General features: G+C 37.0%; 1 protein-coding gene across 2 annotated transcripts; it reads right to left on the bottom strand.

The window, feature by feature from the left end:
- Positions 1–186: 186 nt before the first annotated feature.
- Positions 187–18600, bottom strand: LOC112597081 (ion transport peptide-like). 2 transcript variants are annotated; one of them, XM_025343007.1, is made up of 4 exons: positions 17645–18484; positions 3240–3568; positions 1782–1911; positions 461–548 (listed from the first exon to the last, which is right to left on the bottom strand). In XM_025343007.1, exons 2-3 carry the CDS (start codon positions 3566–3568, stop codon positions 1782–1784), a joined length of 459 nt encoding a protein of 152 aa, XP_025198792.1. In that variant the 5' UTR covers positions 17645–18484; the 3' UTR covers positions 461–548. The 2 variants fall into 2 exon arrangements, with proteins under 2 accessions (XP_025198793.1, XP_025198792.1); XM_025343008.1 differs by lacking the exon at positions 1782–1911 and having other exon boundaries at positions 187–548; positions 17645–18600.
- Positions 18601–19090: the final 490 nt, after the last annotated feature.

Here is a 19090-nt window from a genome sequence, read left to right as displayed (position 1 = left end):
GTCATAAATTCATCAGAGTTGTCATCTTATATTTCATTTTTAAATTAAATAAATACAAAAAAAAATACAGTTTTTTCTTTTTATATAAAATAAAAAATATTACACATTTCTTATTAAAAGTTATTAAAATTTGTTTTCTTTTATATATAATAATATAATATATAATACAACTCTTAGAAATTAAAAACAAACAATTAAATAAGTTTTATAAACAAAAATTAAAAACAAAATCTTATATCTATTAAATAAATTAGAAAAATTCATCTAGGGAAAGTAAACATATTTCTTCAATATTATTTTGTATGTAATGCTGTTGCTTTCTCTGAATAGACTAGAATAGGTTTTTTTGACGGCCAATGTCTGGTTTATAAATAAATAACCAAAAATAAATAAAATATATGTAGGGGAGTACATATACCATAATTTATTGTTATATATTTTATTTCTTCCCCAAAAACTCGACCATCTGGTTGTATTGAGTCTCCTCTGTTAACATTTGAAGGGACTCCAAACAAGCCTTAAAGTATACCGTGTTAAAGCACGTAGATCTGTAAAAAAAAAAAATTATAAATAAATTAATAAATTACCATTAAGTTCCTATTTGTTAATATAATAATAATGTATGATTAATGTTAGTTAATTATCAATAATAGTGTTAAGGGTACAAAATACAAAAGTGGTAAAAACAGAGCAATTATTTCATGTTTAATAAAACAAAGGAGAGATGTAAAAAAACAAACTGTATCACTTATGCAAACAATATGAGATAAAGAAAAGTTAAGACGGATTATGTCATGCAATCTATTCTCTGTCACCCCTTCGAAATAATAATAAAAATCCTACTGACAATTATTTTAAGTAAATAAGCGTTTCATGGCCTCTTCTGTGTTTATTTTATGTTCTTATTATATAATATATATTTGTCAATAATTTCTGTGCATTGAATATTCACGATAACAATAAACGCTAGCTATGAAATCTCCATAGAACATAAAGATTACCGACTGACAATTTAGCTAGCTATACATATTACATATATTTTCAAATGTGATATAAATATATATATATTTATAAAATTGTTTTGTTGATGTTCTAAACGTCAAAGTTCAACGTTTCACGCATTTCCACACGTCGTTGGTTTTTTCTATTAGTCCATTTCGATTGTGAAATATTAAACAAAAACTATAGAAACGATAACCATTTAATTGTAAACCGACCTATTTAAGTAATCGAAAACACGTCTTATATTTTAATAACCGCATTAATCATTACCACAGGACTCAGATGTTGTTTAAAAAAAAATTTAATCTTGATTTATTGTTATAGGCAAAAACAAGCAAGATCGTCTTAACGCAATAATAACTTACAATTTAAGAAATTTTAAATGTACCTATACATTTTCCTATATTTTGATATGGGAGCTCAACTTGTTGAAATGTTTTAAATTTATGCCATAAAAAGTTTTATAAAATTTAAAAGGTAAATATTATTTATTTTAAACATTAGTGTAGATTATAATTTAGTTTATCCGTTTTTAATATTATAAAACGTTTTACTTGAAAAAAATAAATATATATTGATGAGTAATGACAAAAATTGGATTTAATTATATAAATAAACTATCCAAGTATTTAGGCTTTATATTAAGCACAGCAACATCCGGGCTCCTAATAGTATATTACACTTAAGTACCCGTAAAGATGAGGATGAGGAAAAGGATAGAATCGGTCGAGCGTAAAAATAATAAATAATAACATTAATAAACAAAAGAAAAAAAATACCTAAGCCCCAACCCCGACAGGATCAGCCCCGTGCAACTGTTTAATCCACTTCTGTATCTTTTCCACTTCGTCCTCAAGCAGAAGCACGTCCAGACATCCTTTGAAAAAATCTGTCGTGAAGCAATTTTTCCTGCAAAACCAACTGTTTGTTAGGCATTTTTTTACCTAACTGCGTCGAAGGTGAGTGGATGGTTTTTTTTGTTTGGTTGGGGAGGGGGGGAGACGAAGAGATAATATTCGCGTGGGTTAAAAAAAAACAAAAATCACTGCTCAGTGACCTACAGCGGAGGACGACGTACTTTATGGAAATAAATTCATCGGGAAAAATGAGAAAACACCAACGGACGGACGAACCGCAATAGAAGTTATACGACCGCGAAGATCGAAGTAACTGTAGTGGACCAAATAATAAATATATACGTCGTATATTATACGTATACGACGACTACTATGGCACGCGGGCGGATTGCAATTCGCATATTACATCATCTCGAATTGCGCTTTTTCGAACAGATGCTCGTCGATAGTGCGAGACCAACAGCTGTCTCGCCGCCGAAATCGTGACGATTTGTTATTATTATTGTATTAAACGATACGGAATCACGCGATGTATTAACTGGTTTGTGTTAGCACATAATGTGTACTGCAGTTTCGCGTGACAAAATGTACGGTTCGCGACGTCTGCCGAACTGACAGCCATAGTTTTTCGAGCGTATATACCGTCGACCGGAAGTGATTTGAATCTAAAAAATAAGGGCATACGACCGCGAGCGCACGCATACAAGAGATGCGATGTCTGCAGCTGATAGTTTCGGCTACACAAGTATAGGTATGTAAATACATTTTTTAGACCGGACACAACTGCAGTGTCGATGTAAAGTATGTATCTCGACTCTCGCGTGTGGCATGTACCTACCTACGTGCCTATATCTATATCGCGTAATGAAATTCTGCTGCGCATCTCTAATAATACAGTCCACGATTTACCTCAATGCGAATTACGCGGTGATATTTTATTCCGTATAATATATTTGGCCGGTAAGACGATCGTTTTCTCTGCAGTACATATTTTTTACAACCGTCGCGTTTTAGCAGAAAAATTCCAACGTTTACGCGTACAATCGCGCGGGGACAGACGATTCGTAAACATTCATATAACGTTCGTCTCGAAACAATATTAATTATGATTATCGTGCAAGCACATGTAATTGTATTAAATGAAGCGAGCGTGTTATCGGGAAATGTCTTTTAAATCGTATCGATTTTGTTACGCGAATGAGAAACAAAAACGAGCAGACGACGTAACGGACTCGGACTTGTTGCGCATATACGGTTATTGTTGGGCGTGCAAACGGTGTGTGTGTGTGGGGGGGGGGGGGGGGGGGTTGGGGGGGGGGAGGGGCGGAGGGGAAGGAAGTTATGGGGGAGGGGGGAGAACGGCGGGAGGGCGATGCGAACCTGCACAGTGAGTGGAGCTGCGGTTCCCGGAACAGGTTGTAACAGTCCTCGCACACCCTGTCCAGCCGGGCGAATATCGTCTTGTCGTACACGCCCTTGCACTGGATGTCGAAGAACGACCGCTTGCTGAGCGGGTGATCGATGCCCGACAACGACGGCGACGACGACCCGGCCCCGCCGTTGTTCGACATCATCCGGTGGTGGCCGCCCGAGTGGTGGTGCAGGTGGTGAGCGGCCGGCACGGCGACCACGGACACGGCCATTATAGCCATCAGCGTGGCGACAAGTACCAGTGCGGGTTCGTAGCCCATCACGCTGAATTTCGACATCTGCAAAAAAAAAAACAAAACAAAACGTTTAATGGTTAGTCAATTTTTGGCGTACGACCAAACAGCGTCTCAACGGACCATGTATATCGTGTAAAAAGGGTGAAAAAAAAAAAACAGAGATTTGAGATCGTCCGCCGACCGTCAACGTTGAAATGCGTATGATGGACCAAGCTGATCGAGAGAGTTATTATACGAAAACGGACATTTTTAACGGCCTCGAATGAGTTTCGGGGGGTGCAAAGGCGTCGCCGTCGCCGACGGTATTGGTGCGATAACTTCGCATGACACAGCATATCATCGGGTTTCGCGCGAATGCTGCGTACCTACATGATTATGACGAGAACGGATTTTCACTTTGTACGGCAACCACTGTCTTCGATCGGGTGAGTCCGAACTGTGTTCGGTTTTAAAAACTGTTGTTATTACGAATTCGAAACGCTTTCGATTTGGCGGGGCCCCGTACGATAATATAATAATAATTGTTTTAATATCGTCCTGTAATAGCTGCGATCACACTGCGTAAACGTATAAAGCCCGCCGTCAAACAAAATATTGTAATATTACATAATACATAGTAGAACGTAAATATACTGCTGCACTGATATTACGCGCACGCAGACACACAATATTATGTTATAAAGGCACTGTGATGACATATTACTCGTCAACGAGTAAATATATCATAACAGGGGTGGAAAATCGTTTTAACGCGACGTGCCAAAAATTGCACGATTTTTGTTTTTTTTTTTTTTTTTTTCGTTTCTTGCGTGCCATTGAATTATAAACATATTATTTATAAGTATACACACACGCACATGAAAAAAATGTTTTAGTTGTATTTTATTGGTTTACAAATAAGATAAAAAAAAAAAGAATACAAGTAATATAGATACTACAGTGTTTATTTTATTGTTGATGCGAGTTTTTAAGTTGTGCGCGACTCGATGATGATGAAAAAATACCTATTTACACATCGTGGTCTCATTATAAATTATTAAAAATAAAATATGTTTTATATTTCGCGACGACGCTCGGATTTGCCATCCCTGGACGCGATAGTAATCGTGCATTATTATTATAATTTGTGTATAATACGCGGTGCAAAAAGCTACAACTCGGACAAATAACGAAATTTCTATGAATATACATATTACATTATCATTGCCAAAATTTTTTCGTTGCGCAATTTTCCTCGTAAACGCTGTCGCCCGACGACGGCGGAACTTCTACGCACACATACACCACACAACATACCTATATACACACGATATTTGTATACGTGTATAGGTATGCTGCAAACGCGCGCGCGACTTCATATTGTAATATAAATATTTACAAGACCGCACGAAACCTACGATATTGTGATGTTTATACAGCGTTATAATATGGGCTGATAACGGTATACCTAATTATAATATAATATTATTTCATGATGTGTATATAATATATACGTGCACAGAGACACCAAACGATTCGAATGTCGTCGTCGTCGTCTCGCGGTGCAGTGCACGCACAGTATACCTTAAAATATTATATGTATATATATATATCTTCTATATAGATATATATTACCTATATAATATATTCCGAGGTGCGATAGTATATTATACACTGTATAATACGCCGCGGCGACTTGGCATCGCGACGGATTACGGTGCAGGGCGATAATAATAAAATATTATTAAAATTTTGTCACCGATACAATTATATAGGTACCGCACAAGTTTATATTTGCGCATACCTAACGTCAAGTATACCGCAGTTATATATATATATATATATACCAAATCGCCGGACCGTATTGCCCGTAATAATAATAATATGACAATGATAACGGTGCACATTTTATGCGTTTGGTGTAGGTATACCTGCCTAAAATCATAGTGTGCCTACATCACAGGCGGGTGTAGGCGTACGGTATTTTCGGCAGAGGGAATAATAAATAATAATCTATTACGTTCTTACGCCAATGTCACCTCGCGGCAGAGCGGCGGAGGAAGCGTCATCGGCACACACACATACCATTTTTTTAGATACACATTACACACAATATTATATAGCGGGTAGGTACGTGGTACAAGTGCATCGACGCAGCGCCGCAATAAAACCTATAGGTACGTAATAGCATATACCGTACACATCGCGTGAGTCGAGGCTTTCTATAGGTTCCACCTATATATACGTACGTATAGTACGATTAAAATATTATAATGACCGCGACGTTTTCGGATTTTTTTTTTTTTTTTTTTGTTTTTGTATTTTCATTATTGCTTTCGCGTATATACACTTGGGCAGTACGATTACACAGTATTTGGATCGAGGTCGCAAAACGAATTCTACTTACGATGCACGAAACGGTGTTTATATAATAATATATACGTATACAGACCGATTGACATAACTCCCCGACGATTCCCGCCTGTTGTACATTATATTTTATTCGTATGCGCTTTCTGTCATCGTTGACGATGACCAATCGTTCCAAATACCATTATAACACATAATATATTATGCAGCTTTGTGAAATGAGAATTCTGTTTTATTACACTATTATGTTTTAATGTTTATTTATATGTTATCGCGCAAACGCCCGACTTATCATAAAAAATTTTTTTGCTCTTATCGAATCCGCCGTCGACACGACGACCGCTCGTTAAACCCTTTTCCGTCTGTTCTTCTATTGACTTGGCTGCGATGGCATAGAATTGGAATTTACGGTGTGAAATGTTGACAATGTTTATCGCAGTTAAAAACAAAATACAAATTCATACCTATCGCTCCACTTAGTATAAATACGCAATACGTAATATCGAAATTTAATCGTTTTATCTATAATCGTTGTTAGTCGATTTATTCGCCAAGCTCACATAGAGTAGCAGTAAATGTACCTATTAGTATACACACGAAACTAATTACATTTTTACCTACACACGAATGCATAACGTACATTATATAATAGGCGTTATTTTCGCGTTAAGAGATTAAATATAATATTACACAGTTTTACGTAGATACTCGAACGAGATACGATGAAGTAGTATTAATAATATCGTAATAATATTTAAAAAACGACGAAGATATACATATTATACGTTATAGTTTTATAAATAAATGTATTATAAATATATATAAATCGTATGTGCTCTCCTTATACGTTAATAATATACTTTTTAAATTAATTTTGACTTGCGCCTGTATTGCTGTTTCTGTCAAAGCTGTTTTTTTCCATCCGAATAAATTGCGTTTATTACACGCGTGTATTATTGGATTTACACGACTCGTAATAGTGTATAAATACTAGATACTTACATTTATTTTTCTACGAAACAAAATGTATTTAATAACAAGACAAACTGTGTAAGACGATAATTGATTGCGTGTTTATTTTGTGCTGTAATATAATGAATAATGGCTATGTGAGAAAAAAAACTTGTGCTGGATCCAAGAAAAAAAAAAATCACATTACAATATAATATACGCAAAGATACGGATGATAAATGCACATGGAAGCTTTCTGTTTTCTTCTTTGGCAAATGCAGCACATGTGCAATAAAAGTTTAAGACGGTCGCAAAATTCACTTACGACCTCGAATACCTCATTCGTACATTTAATGGCAATACAAATTACGCCGTTTCGCAGAAACACAATTTTGACACGTGGATGTTCGTGTACAAATATAATATATAAGTGTGTCTAATTTCTATATCTGTGTATATATTATATACAGGTGCTTATATAGCTTACAACTAATGCAGATTTAAAATTGATTAAACGATTATGTGACCAGTGATGTGCAATCGGTAGATGAGCGATTAAAGGAGTTGCGTGTTAGTTTTACCATGCAATTTTCTTCGAGAGGCTCGAGTACGGGAAAGAGACCTTGGACAGTTTGCAGACGATTAAAACCCGAATAGAAAATAAATAACCAGCGGATATACTTGTTATTATCATATAATAGTCATGTATAATTAACCACCGTAATCTTATAGATATGTATAGGTACATAATATATAGTATTATATTACCTATATACTTTGATAAAATATTATTTTCCACCAATCAGTGCACGCAGTCGTAGTATAATTGCCGTCGCATCGTCTAAACGGTAGGAGGGTGAGAGGAATCGATCCTCTTGCCCGCTATTTAGAACTCTGCAGTTGTATACACATTATCGTAAGTCTTATACAGTTATACAGCAAACCTGAAGAATATAGCGAGCAAAGATGAAATAAAAATTGTCGTATTTTTTCACAGTTAATTATTGAAAACGTTCACCCCGTCGGAAAATGAATACAAGACATACTGCACTATACACGTGGCCCACGTTATATAGCGACATATATCTATATGTACATAATATATATTACGTGCACGCGGCGACGACTCGTGTCCGGAATAAGTCAGCGATCGTAGCACATCACTGCAATAATGGGACCCCTGTTTTTTGCTCTGTCTCTGTCTCAATTGATATCGCCTCGGGAATCGGAGCCTTGACCTAGATCGGAAAACACACATTCCGCGACAGGCACACGGGATCGGTCCACGGAAGATGAAAAACAAAAAAAAAAAAAACACCGGGATAAGGTCATCGACCCGGATGACTTGTACAGGTATATTATATTATATAGGTACCACGAAAGAATGGAAACGCGTCACGTTATACAGAAATTCGCTTATGTAACTACCCCGGACGGGCGTCGGTGTAAATAATACCATCGGACGCGGGCGCGGCGACAATGAAATTGTTCGTGTAGCCGCGTGTAGGTAACATATATAAAACGTCTCGGAGTCTCGTGCGAAATGATAGACTTATTGGTGTACTTAAATAGGCATTTATCACGTGATTTGTAAATTATATTATTATGGTATGATGCGATAAGCGTGTAGTACAGTTTGCGAGCGGAAACTGACGATGCACAATGATTATACCTAATATAATAATGTATAGTATTGTGTACACATGTGGAACGGCCGAAAGTGTGAGTAATACGCGACGTTACTATGTATTATTATTATTATCAATTATAAGCTCTTTATGTTCACTAAGGCACGGTGCACGTATACGTATAATACTGATATATCTATCTACTGCACAGATTGATAACCCGGACCGATACATCAAAGGTTCGTTCCAACGGACTGCCGAAAACTGCCTACTCGCGCGATATCGAAATAAATTGCACATACGAAATAATAATAATGATAATAATAAAATCGTACAATGGTTCGCTAATTACTCGGCGTCATACACAATTTGCGCAGTATTAAAATATAATTATTAGACATATTATACATATTGACCCCCAGAGTTCGCTAAAGAAATTATAATATCAGTGTTCTCGGGGCATCGCGTATAATCACTGCTATCATAATAATTTACCAAATGTATACATCGATATTATTGTGAATAATGAAGAAATAACGAAATGTTGTACGTGGAACAAAATAATAAATATATTAATAACATGTTACCTTTATAAAAAGCTTGTTTTAAGTCTGCGCACGTGTCACTGAAGCGAAACGATGACTATATATCATATACACATAAATTGTCGTATAAATAGAAAAGAACAGATAGGTATAGGTCTCATTATTTATAGAAACATGTTTATTTTAAATATTTGCATATACACTCTCTGAGATCTTCATTTTATCCCGATCGAAAGTTATTAATCGGATTGTATTTTTCACGAATATTTTTTTCCTTTTTTAATTTAAATACGCCTGTATATTTTGTTTTTTGTTTGGCACAGAAGCTGCGCATCTCATGCAGTCCGTGAAAACGTGACACGATTCGTTTGACGTCAGAAAAAAAATAAAATAAAAACCAACGTATTTCTGCAAGAAGAACCTTTGGCCAAAACCACTCTTTTCGCACGACCGTGACATCCGACGGTCATAATTGCGTGTGTGATGATAACGTTACAACTTTCGTAATAGACGTGAACAAGAGAACTGGACAGTTATTATTATTATTATTGCCGAACGGATTTCTCGAAAATTGTGTATAATAAATAACGTCGCTATTCCTAGACACGCGTACGTCTTTCTATTAATTCGGCTATTTGTTTCTAGATGTCGGCCGTGTGAAGTTAAAACGCTGAAAGTCTATATATTCACTTCAACACGAAATTAATTAAAATTCGCTCCAAGCCGCCGACAGATATAACTGTAAAACTGTACGAGATAGTACAACGATATCTCATTTGCTTCTTAAAATAATGTAAACATATTAATATATATATATTTAATTAAGAGATAATATTATGTATACTGTTGTCATCTGTACGTAATATCCCGGTGGGAGGTGGGGAGAGTTGAATCGAGATAACTTTTATAAATGTAGACACAAGGACTCATAAAATAATTGAGATGTTAATTCTGCATAAATAAGTCGATGATAACTTCACGAATATCGAACTTTTAAAATTTTCCCCACTATTCGTAATTCGTATTTTATCGTTGATTGCTAGTCTATTTTATTACATTATCATTAAAATATTTTTATTTTTTTTTATCAAATCGTATACCAATACCTATATTATAAGTTATAGCTAAGTTAATAATATGTCTACACCTTACACAATGATAATTCATTCTAGTTTATATTAATATTGACTTATATATTAATAAATTATACGACTACAGAAATATTAATACGTATACTAAATGAAAAAAAAAAAATACATAGGATTCTTGAAAAATGTCTGTAAATTTTCTTTGTTTTAACGCCAAAACGGTTTTTAACGTTAAATTTAAGTGGGTCGTTCAACTGTGCAAAAATAAAAGTGTATACGCAACAGTGGCAGTTTCAGTTTTAACACAATTGAATATTATCGTTATGTTATCGTAGTTACCTACCTATATGCATAATACGACGTTGTAAAATTAACTTAGTGGTCTAGATTCCTATCAAACAAAAAAAAAAAAAAATTTTCGAAAAATCGAGAGTAATATTGATTTGACTGGTTTATATACACGGGATTTTACTAAAGATATAAAATAAAACGACTGTTTTAAAGATATCACGGTGAAGTGTGACTGACAATAATAAATGGTCTACTGTACACCCGTGTTGTTTCAGAAAAATGTCCACATAGTAGTTAGATTTGTATGTGGAAATAATACTTCAAATAATTCTGTAGATATACTGTGAAAATCAAAAAAAAAAAAAAATAATAATAATAATAAAATAAATTGTCCAATACGAGTACCCATATTATCTACGTGAATTACATCTATTTGAAGAAAGCTTTAGTCTTCTAAATATAATTTTTATATATTTATATAATTAAACAATCATGAGTCATAGAATTGTGAATAAACTATAAACCATAAAATCATTTAACGACTTTGGCTTCGCAATCAGGTAGTGGCTCACTGCAGCAGTGCATAAATCAAAACACCATACTATAAAATTAATCATCCTTCATACTTCATAGTCTTCATACAGAGTACAGGCGTATCACATATAGTTAAATACCAAATAACCAATAGACCACAGTGAATAAACCCTACTCAAAACAATAGTATAAGAAGGTACTAACATATTTAATATTATATAAGTGGACAAGACGAGAGGTTAAAAATCCACTTGTTGCACCTGAGGGCTGAAAAAGAATTACATGTAGCTCGTGTTAAGAGTTTCGAAATTATGTCGAGGGGCATATACAAGAAAATAAATACTTAATCGCTTCGATCAAATTTCGAAAATAACCAACTGTTGGCAATAACGCGCGTACATGTGATGGCCATTAGTAGAATGTCATATACTTTACTATAGGATTAACAACAAATAAATAATCGGATTATGATAATATAGAAGTTTGTACAATGTATAAGTGTTTGAAAGATATATATTATATACGCTGCACATTATTTGGTAATCGCGGAAAATTGCTATAATTTGAACTCAAGCCTATTAATAACATATTATAATTGTCATGCATTCAAATTCACGTGTTCAAAGTATGGTTTGTGAGCGATGTATGTGATTTTAATCTATTTCTTATCGACCAAGTATACAACATAATAATATGATGATAATATGATACTAACACAAAAGCGTCCAATTCTAATATTCAAAATATATGGTTATATTATTATTATTGTCGCTCACGAGTCGATAAAATTGAAAAGGAAATTGTTTGCGCAAGCGTTGACACGAAAAATCTTGGTCTAAATACGGGTGCTGCAGATGGTTTTGTAGTTGTCTTTAATGACTTTAAGTACCTATTACCTATTAGACTAAAGTAGGTGCACGTTCACTGATACATGGCATAATCCTGCTGATAATATTATGTACATAATATGTTGCAGGACGTATCATGTCTTCCAGATTTGTCTCTTATGAAAAATCTGCAGAAAAAAATGGGGAAACGAAGGCATCATATTATACAGTGTATATTATACGCTCTGATTAAAATATAATAAATAACACTACAGGCAAAATCGTTTGTATATGCGTCGAGGTGAGGTGCGGTTATGAACTTATAATTACGTGAAATACCAATGGTTAAAAATTCTTTGACAAGAACAGATAAGCGTCAAAAATAAAAAAAAATATGTACAGAAAAATAAAAACAATATTGGATCAGAGCAAGTGTTATTAAGCCTATGCATGTACAATAATATTGATGGCGTTCGTGTACGTGCCTAACGCGCGACATATATATATAAAGACGCATGAGTGTGTGTCGTATACATAATACCTAAAATAGTATACATACTATATACAGAGTGATTCACCAAGCATGGTCACTCTCATTTTTTATTTTGTAATAATGAAGGATTTAATTTTTATCCCCACAGGAAATTCCTTAAGTGATACAAAAAAATATTAAGAACTTAAGTCTCATTAAGTATACTTGAAAATCCTCAAAATCAGATTTTGAACGAGACTACATTATCGAATAAAAGGAGAGTGAACGTTCTTAATGAATTACTCTACACGAATATTATTAAGCGTGTGTGTGTTATAATAATTTCGTGTATGTAACTACTTGGAACGTAGTTGGCAGCGGTGAACGCGACAACGGGGGATGGAAATATCTTAGGAATTTCGATGTTCTCTTTTCTTTGCAACATATCGTTAGCCGCTGTTACGAAAGCACGCACGATGATGTTCTGTCATATACCGATACACTACGTCACCGCTGCTGTTCTGCAGACATCGCGGAGAACGCAGTAATAACAATATAATAATGGTAATAAATATTAAATAATAATAATTACCGGACATGATGTGGGTGCCATCTGTGGCGGCTGTCCTGTTTGCTATTATTGTATTCGAGATTTAAAAACGATCTTCTAAATCGAACCTAACTTTATAAAATATTATGTTTAATACAATTTAATAGGTATATATATATATATATATATATATATATATGCATTGTACCTGCAACGATATATCTGTGACCTTACGACCCTCGGGGGTAAGGGGTGGGAAATCGTCAAAAAATGGCTCTTCGTTCTCGAATCTGCAAACTCGGGAAAAGTTCTGTTTGCCGACGTTTCAAAACCGAAACGGATTGGCGCGACAGTGCGGTCGGAATTTATTATTAATATTTATTACGCAGAGGACGTTTTCAAATTCGTCTACGTTGGTCGCGAAACGGTCCGCACCGTATATTTGCGGACAGACAGCAGAAGGCGGTGATTGCGGAGGACACGCACGGTTGACCGGCAGAAACCGTCTGGAAACGTTTGCAATAGCTTACGCCTGCCCGCACGGACACGCTAAACAATTTACGGCTGCGACGTAGACGCATAAATCGTATTCGCGGTCGCGGTACAACGTATAATATATTACTATAATAATTTTAAACTAATAATTTTACGCAGAAATATGATTAAGAAATGAATTACGAGTAAAACAACAAAATAGGGACCGATAAATAAATCGGGTGGCGTTTTAGCGGTCGATCGACCGTACGAAGAATAATATGAATGGACCGGCTGCAAGAGAGCAATCCGTGGAGCACACGTGCCTCGGTTTGCTCTCCGAATTCTAGTCGGTTGCCCCGGCGACGCGTGAAAATAAAAAAACGGACTCCCGCGGATTTTTAGTAAATGTTTTTTGGTTGCGCAATAGTATAATATTCCTATTCACAAACATTAATTTAGGGTTTACTTGTGTATCGCGGAATCTCCGCCCAATAGAGCTCTATTTATTATTATCATTATCGTGTAACGAATCGATCGCATTTCCGGACGTTAATATTGTTATTGTAAAAACGACTGAGAGGTACTTACATTTATTTTACAAGTTATTGACCGGAAAACGAGTTGGAAAGAAATAAAAAACAAAACATATTAATTTATAGACTGCAAAAATATTGTGAGTTATAAATAAATCAGGACGGCACACGGTTACACTTGAAACTTAGGTGCTACCTACACTTGTTAGTTGTTAACATTGAATATTACATCATAATAAATATGTTCAACAGCGTGAAAACCAAACACGCTTGTAATCAACAAACAATCGGACGAAAATAGCCGCTTATCGTGTAGGTATTGTTTATTTTAGCCGTCCACAATGTTATTTATCGCTGTGATTGATACAATAATTTGTCAATAACGGCGGACTGTGAGAAAAAACTAATGAAAGTCGTTGGTGACGCCATCAATCGCAATATCACAGGTCACGGTGATCGACGACCGTTGGATATTTGAATCGAACTAATACGCGCATTTTACACTTTTTGAAAAAAAGTTTAAGGCAATTCTATATTTAGCACAATAGCACGTCGACGGCAGGACCTCGCGAATTTCAACGGCCGCCGTGTGCATACCGTGCGCGCGTATATAACTATATTTACGGTGTTTTTTATTTTTTTTTCTAAATTTTTTTCACTCGGTTTCTGTATGACGTACGTCGCGCGAGGGTATATATCAATAGACGAATTATTATCGTTGCCGCACGTATAATGTTATTATTATGCGTATTCGTTTTCCGCCTACTCGGACGCCGCCAAACACAGACCTAAATACGACGGCGGTGGCCAATTAGCCGTTCGCTAAGAGAATATTATTACGCGCAATTTCCTTGGGCCATATGTGTATACTTGGTATGAATGTATGTATATATATAGTACATTACATGGCTAATAAAACGAAAAATAAATAAATAAAAACGACGTTTCTATTTTTAAAACGCGCGCCGCCAACGCAACCGGTTTTGCACCATTGATTTATGCGGTCGATGATGACGATGATGATAATAATAATAATAATAATAATTATAATCATACATTTTTTTCATTTATAGACGCACGCACACACACATACACATACGTACGACGACTTCACCGGCCACCGGCCCCTGTCCTGTCCTGTCTTGTCTTGTCTTGTCGTCGGCGGAGCAGACGGTTTCCCACGACGGCAGCGGCAGTTGTAGCAGTAGTATAGATTGTCTCTTCGGGACAATATACCAATAATAATATAAAAATAATAATAATAATATTATATACACACGCGGTGGGTACAACAAACGATAACCTTATACGGCGTATTAATTGACTGAGCGAGCGAGAGAGAGTGAGCGAGTGTGCGTGTGTGCGAGAGAGAGACAGAGCGACGAGGAGAGAGACAGAGTGACAGAGAGAGGGATAAAAAAAAATTCTACCGAAGGCATGGGTAAGTCTGGAAAAACTTAATGGAGAAAAAAAAAACACAACTCGAACCCGAGACCGACCGTGTGTTTATTTCACATTATTATATTATTATGTATGTTATTTGTATTTTATATTCGAGGCGGTCCCTCGGCCGCTTAAAAACGGAAATTAACTATAAAGAAAAATAAAACACGGGCACCCAAACCAGCGGCAAAGACGGCGGCGGGGTCGCCCGCTAAATAGAAAAGAATTCAACGCACCGCCGCCGCCGCCGCCACTTGCCCAACGGCTATTTCAGAACATCCAATACACACAATGGTTATTTTAGATTTATTTTATTTTTATATTGCCCGTTGTATTACTTGTATTATATTATACGCACCTATACACACGAAATGTAACCGATTAGTTCGCGACCGCCGGTGTATATACAACGTGCTCGTCGTATACGACGTTCGTTCATTCGTTCGTTCGCGCGTTTCCGTTTACGTTCAACGACGTTGTGACGAACTGTCGTGGGGCGCATCGTCGTTTCCGTCGGAAAATCGCGGCGACCGTCCCCGTTCGGACGGCGGTAAACGCGGATGAGTGCGTGGCGCAGCAGCATCGCCCTGGACGAGATGCAGCTCCAAAACGGAAATCAATCCCATCGACAAAAATCACGATATATTATTTAATATATTTTTGTTATAATTTGGTGTTTCTTACCCCGCGCCGTAAAGTAAATTCTAAGAAAATACAATACGACGACCGCGTTCTTATTTCCATTTTGCATTTATATTTTCAATAAATCGTTGGTAAACGCGATCGTATTTCCGCACTATGTCATTAATGTATTCTTGAACACCGGTAGCATCCGGTATCCAACATAAAATTCGTCTCTGGCGTTTTGATGAGGTGCAGCACTGCACTGGTCAATGGTTATCACATATTATTATTATTATTATTTTAAGCGTTATAATGGATTTATTACGCATCGATATGAATAATAATAAATCGGTAGGTAATATTATAATTTTAATTTAACTACAATATTATCATTGTGATTACTGATTAACAATCATAAAATAATTTATCGGTTTATTTAATAAATTATATTTTTATTGAATGATTATCGAGACATTTTACCTATTGCAGGCACACTATTTTTCAGTCGTGTTAAAACGTAAATAAATTACGTTTATTAAAACAATAAATAATTTTAATCATAATAATAAATTATATAATATTATTGACCAAAAATAGGAATCTGTGACGATTAAAAACTAGAATAAACTGACCTTTCAACTTTCAGTGAAAGTGATAAAAAAAATATATAATGTTTATTTATAAACTAGCTGTTCAATGTACATATTTCTCAAAACTGCAATTATTATTTCTGTGATTGTATTTATATAAATTTAGTATTTCAAGATTAATTTAGATTATTTTTAAGAAAGGTGACATTTTGATAAATTAGAAATCAATTTGGATTACATATTAAAATCGGACAACCTATACATAATTTAACCCTTAATATGATGATATCGAAAAGATATATTTTATGAGAATTAAAAAAAACACACCATTATTCAAATGTATAAAAAAACGTTTTAACCCTTAAAAACCACGTAATTATAATAATAATAATAATTATTATTATAATATGTTGACGTATTATAGATTGAATATTGTAAAAGCATACATAAAATATTGTTTTACATTATAAATATGTTAAAATTTATAATATTAAATTGTGTAATAGCTGCAAATAAATAATGATAAAATAGATACCGATACCGAGATAACCGAAATGCGTCAAATTATATCCAACAGCCTTTCCTACCTATAACTCGTCGAGTGACACGTGCGAATGGAAAATGTCTTGGTTAACCTGTTGCACTATCTTCCAACATGATATATAGTTTTTAATATACCTGTTGACTGTTGCAATTAATGCGCTACGTGTGGCGGCGATACCATTAGTAGAGCGTCTATATACACATGTTAACAATACAATAAATACACGCTTTCCGGGCGATATATACGTGTACGACAGCAAACACTTGAGATCATAATACACCACATCGATAAAGCGGCGTATGAGGAGTGAGGACTTTCGACTAATTTATAATCGAGTTATCGTCGTAAATTTTTATGCTATTCGTCACAACCACGGAGTGCCTATTTAATAATAAGATACGTGCGGTGCACGCGATTTATCGTAAAATGAAAACCTCAAACCGCCGTCGTTGGACTAGAGAAACGATCAAAAACGGAATCGGAAATCCGAGTCCTGGGAAACGTTTGGGACGGACCGATAGGACGAGTACCACATAAACCTGTGCCTACGCTGCGTGCGAGGGGGAGGCTTATCGGGCGGTCGCGTAGCGCGACGACGACGACGATGACACTAACCTAGGGCACGCGGCAGCGCCGGGGCGGGTGGGACGGACAACGACCTACGGTACTTACTGCGTTACGAGAAACAACAGTCGTGGAGTCTGAGCGGGCTGTGTTGCCCGTTTGCGGCGACGTTGCGGCGGCTGTGCGGCGGTGGCCCGGAGGACCTCCGACTTTGGCTTCGGCTGCGGCTGCGACGTCGGCGGCGGTTGACCGAGCGGGACGACGGTGAAACGTGTCGTCCGGTGTCGCGGTACCGTGATTACGTCGTACTGTGGGTACAGAACCGTCCGAGGGTGCAACGGTAGCGCACTGCAGGGACCGGAAGTTCAGGTTTTCGAGTGGTTGAGCACGAATATGTATTCGACGAAACTGTCTCCCGACGGTTTGTACGCCGGTATCATCTTAGTGGCGCGGAGACCATATTTTCTCTCGCACCGTGCAAAACGAACTCGGGGGCGGGGACGGTACCGCGCGTACGACGGGGCGCGGAAAGAAAAACGCGCACACTGACGGAGCGGTGACTCGGAGACGACGGGGGGTGTCGAAGAAGAAAGCGTCCGGAGAAAAAAAAAAAAAAGAAAACTTTTACCCGCAAAAAAAATTCCAAAGACCCAAACGGCGTTTGGAAAAAAAAAAAAACCCCGAACAAACGTGTTAAAAAACGTCACTCGTCGAACGGACGACTTTGAACAGCGCGGTGCGCGTATTTAATATCACAACAATCGTATACGTATCGAGCAATATTTATTGTGTTATTATATTGTATTAAATGCGTGTATGCGTGTGTGTGTTTAATTGACGGCGACTCGTTTTAAACTAAGAACAAGACCGACGAGCGTTGCACGTTTATGCGCCAAACTGCGATCCACTACTCCATCGTGGCGAGTCACCACCGGACACGGTTCCCTCTCTCTGAGCGCCGGTCGCTTGGCTCCGTTCCACCGCCACGGCAGCCGCCGCCGCCGCCGCCGTGTGTGTACGTCAGCTCGCGGGCACTGTTCACACACACGCGCGCGCGCGCGCGCGCCGCGCTCGTTCGAGTATAAATTACATTACTCTTGACTTCTTGAGCTCCCGCGTGTGTGCGCGTAAGATTTTTATTATATTTTAAACGACCGCGATTCGCGTGCTCGTCATCGTCATCGGCCGCGCCGGCCAGTCTCCCGGTCGAGCCGACCCGCCGCCGCCTACCCCTCTCGCCGCGCGTCGGCGGCGCTCGCCGCCACGACGATGTATCCGCCGACCTCACCCCCTTCGCCGGCGGCGGATTCGATTCCGATTTTTTTCGTCGTCGTCGTCGACTTTTTTTTTTTTTTTGATATCATAATAGTTGTAGTTAGGGGGGGGGGAGAGAAAAAATGTCCGTGCCCGCTATAACCGGACAGCGGGAATATATCGTGTAGGTACCCACTTTAGGACTTTTGTGCCGATGGTTGTGTAACGCGCGGCGGATTGCTTACGCGCGGTTTTCGCGTCAGACGAGTTCGTAATTGCAGCGCGATGGCGGTTCGACGT

This window comes from Melanaphis sacchari, unplaced genomic scaffold (genome assembly GCF_002803265.2).
Source record: "Melanaphis sacchari strain LSU unplaced genomic scaffold, SCAv2.0 Contig36_pilon_pilon, whole genome shotgun sequence".
Lineage (NCBI taxonomy): Eukaryota > Metazoa > Arthropoda > Insecta > Hemiptera > Aphididae > Melanaphis > Melanaphis sacchari.
Note: the sequence above shows the minus strand (reverse complement) of the source record. Positions and strands in the feature narration are given on the sequence as shown.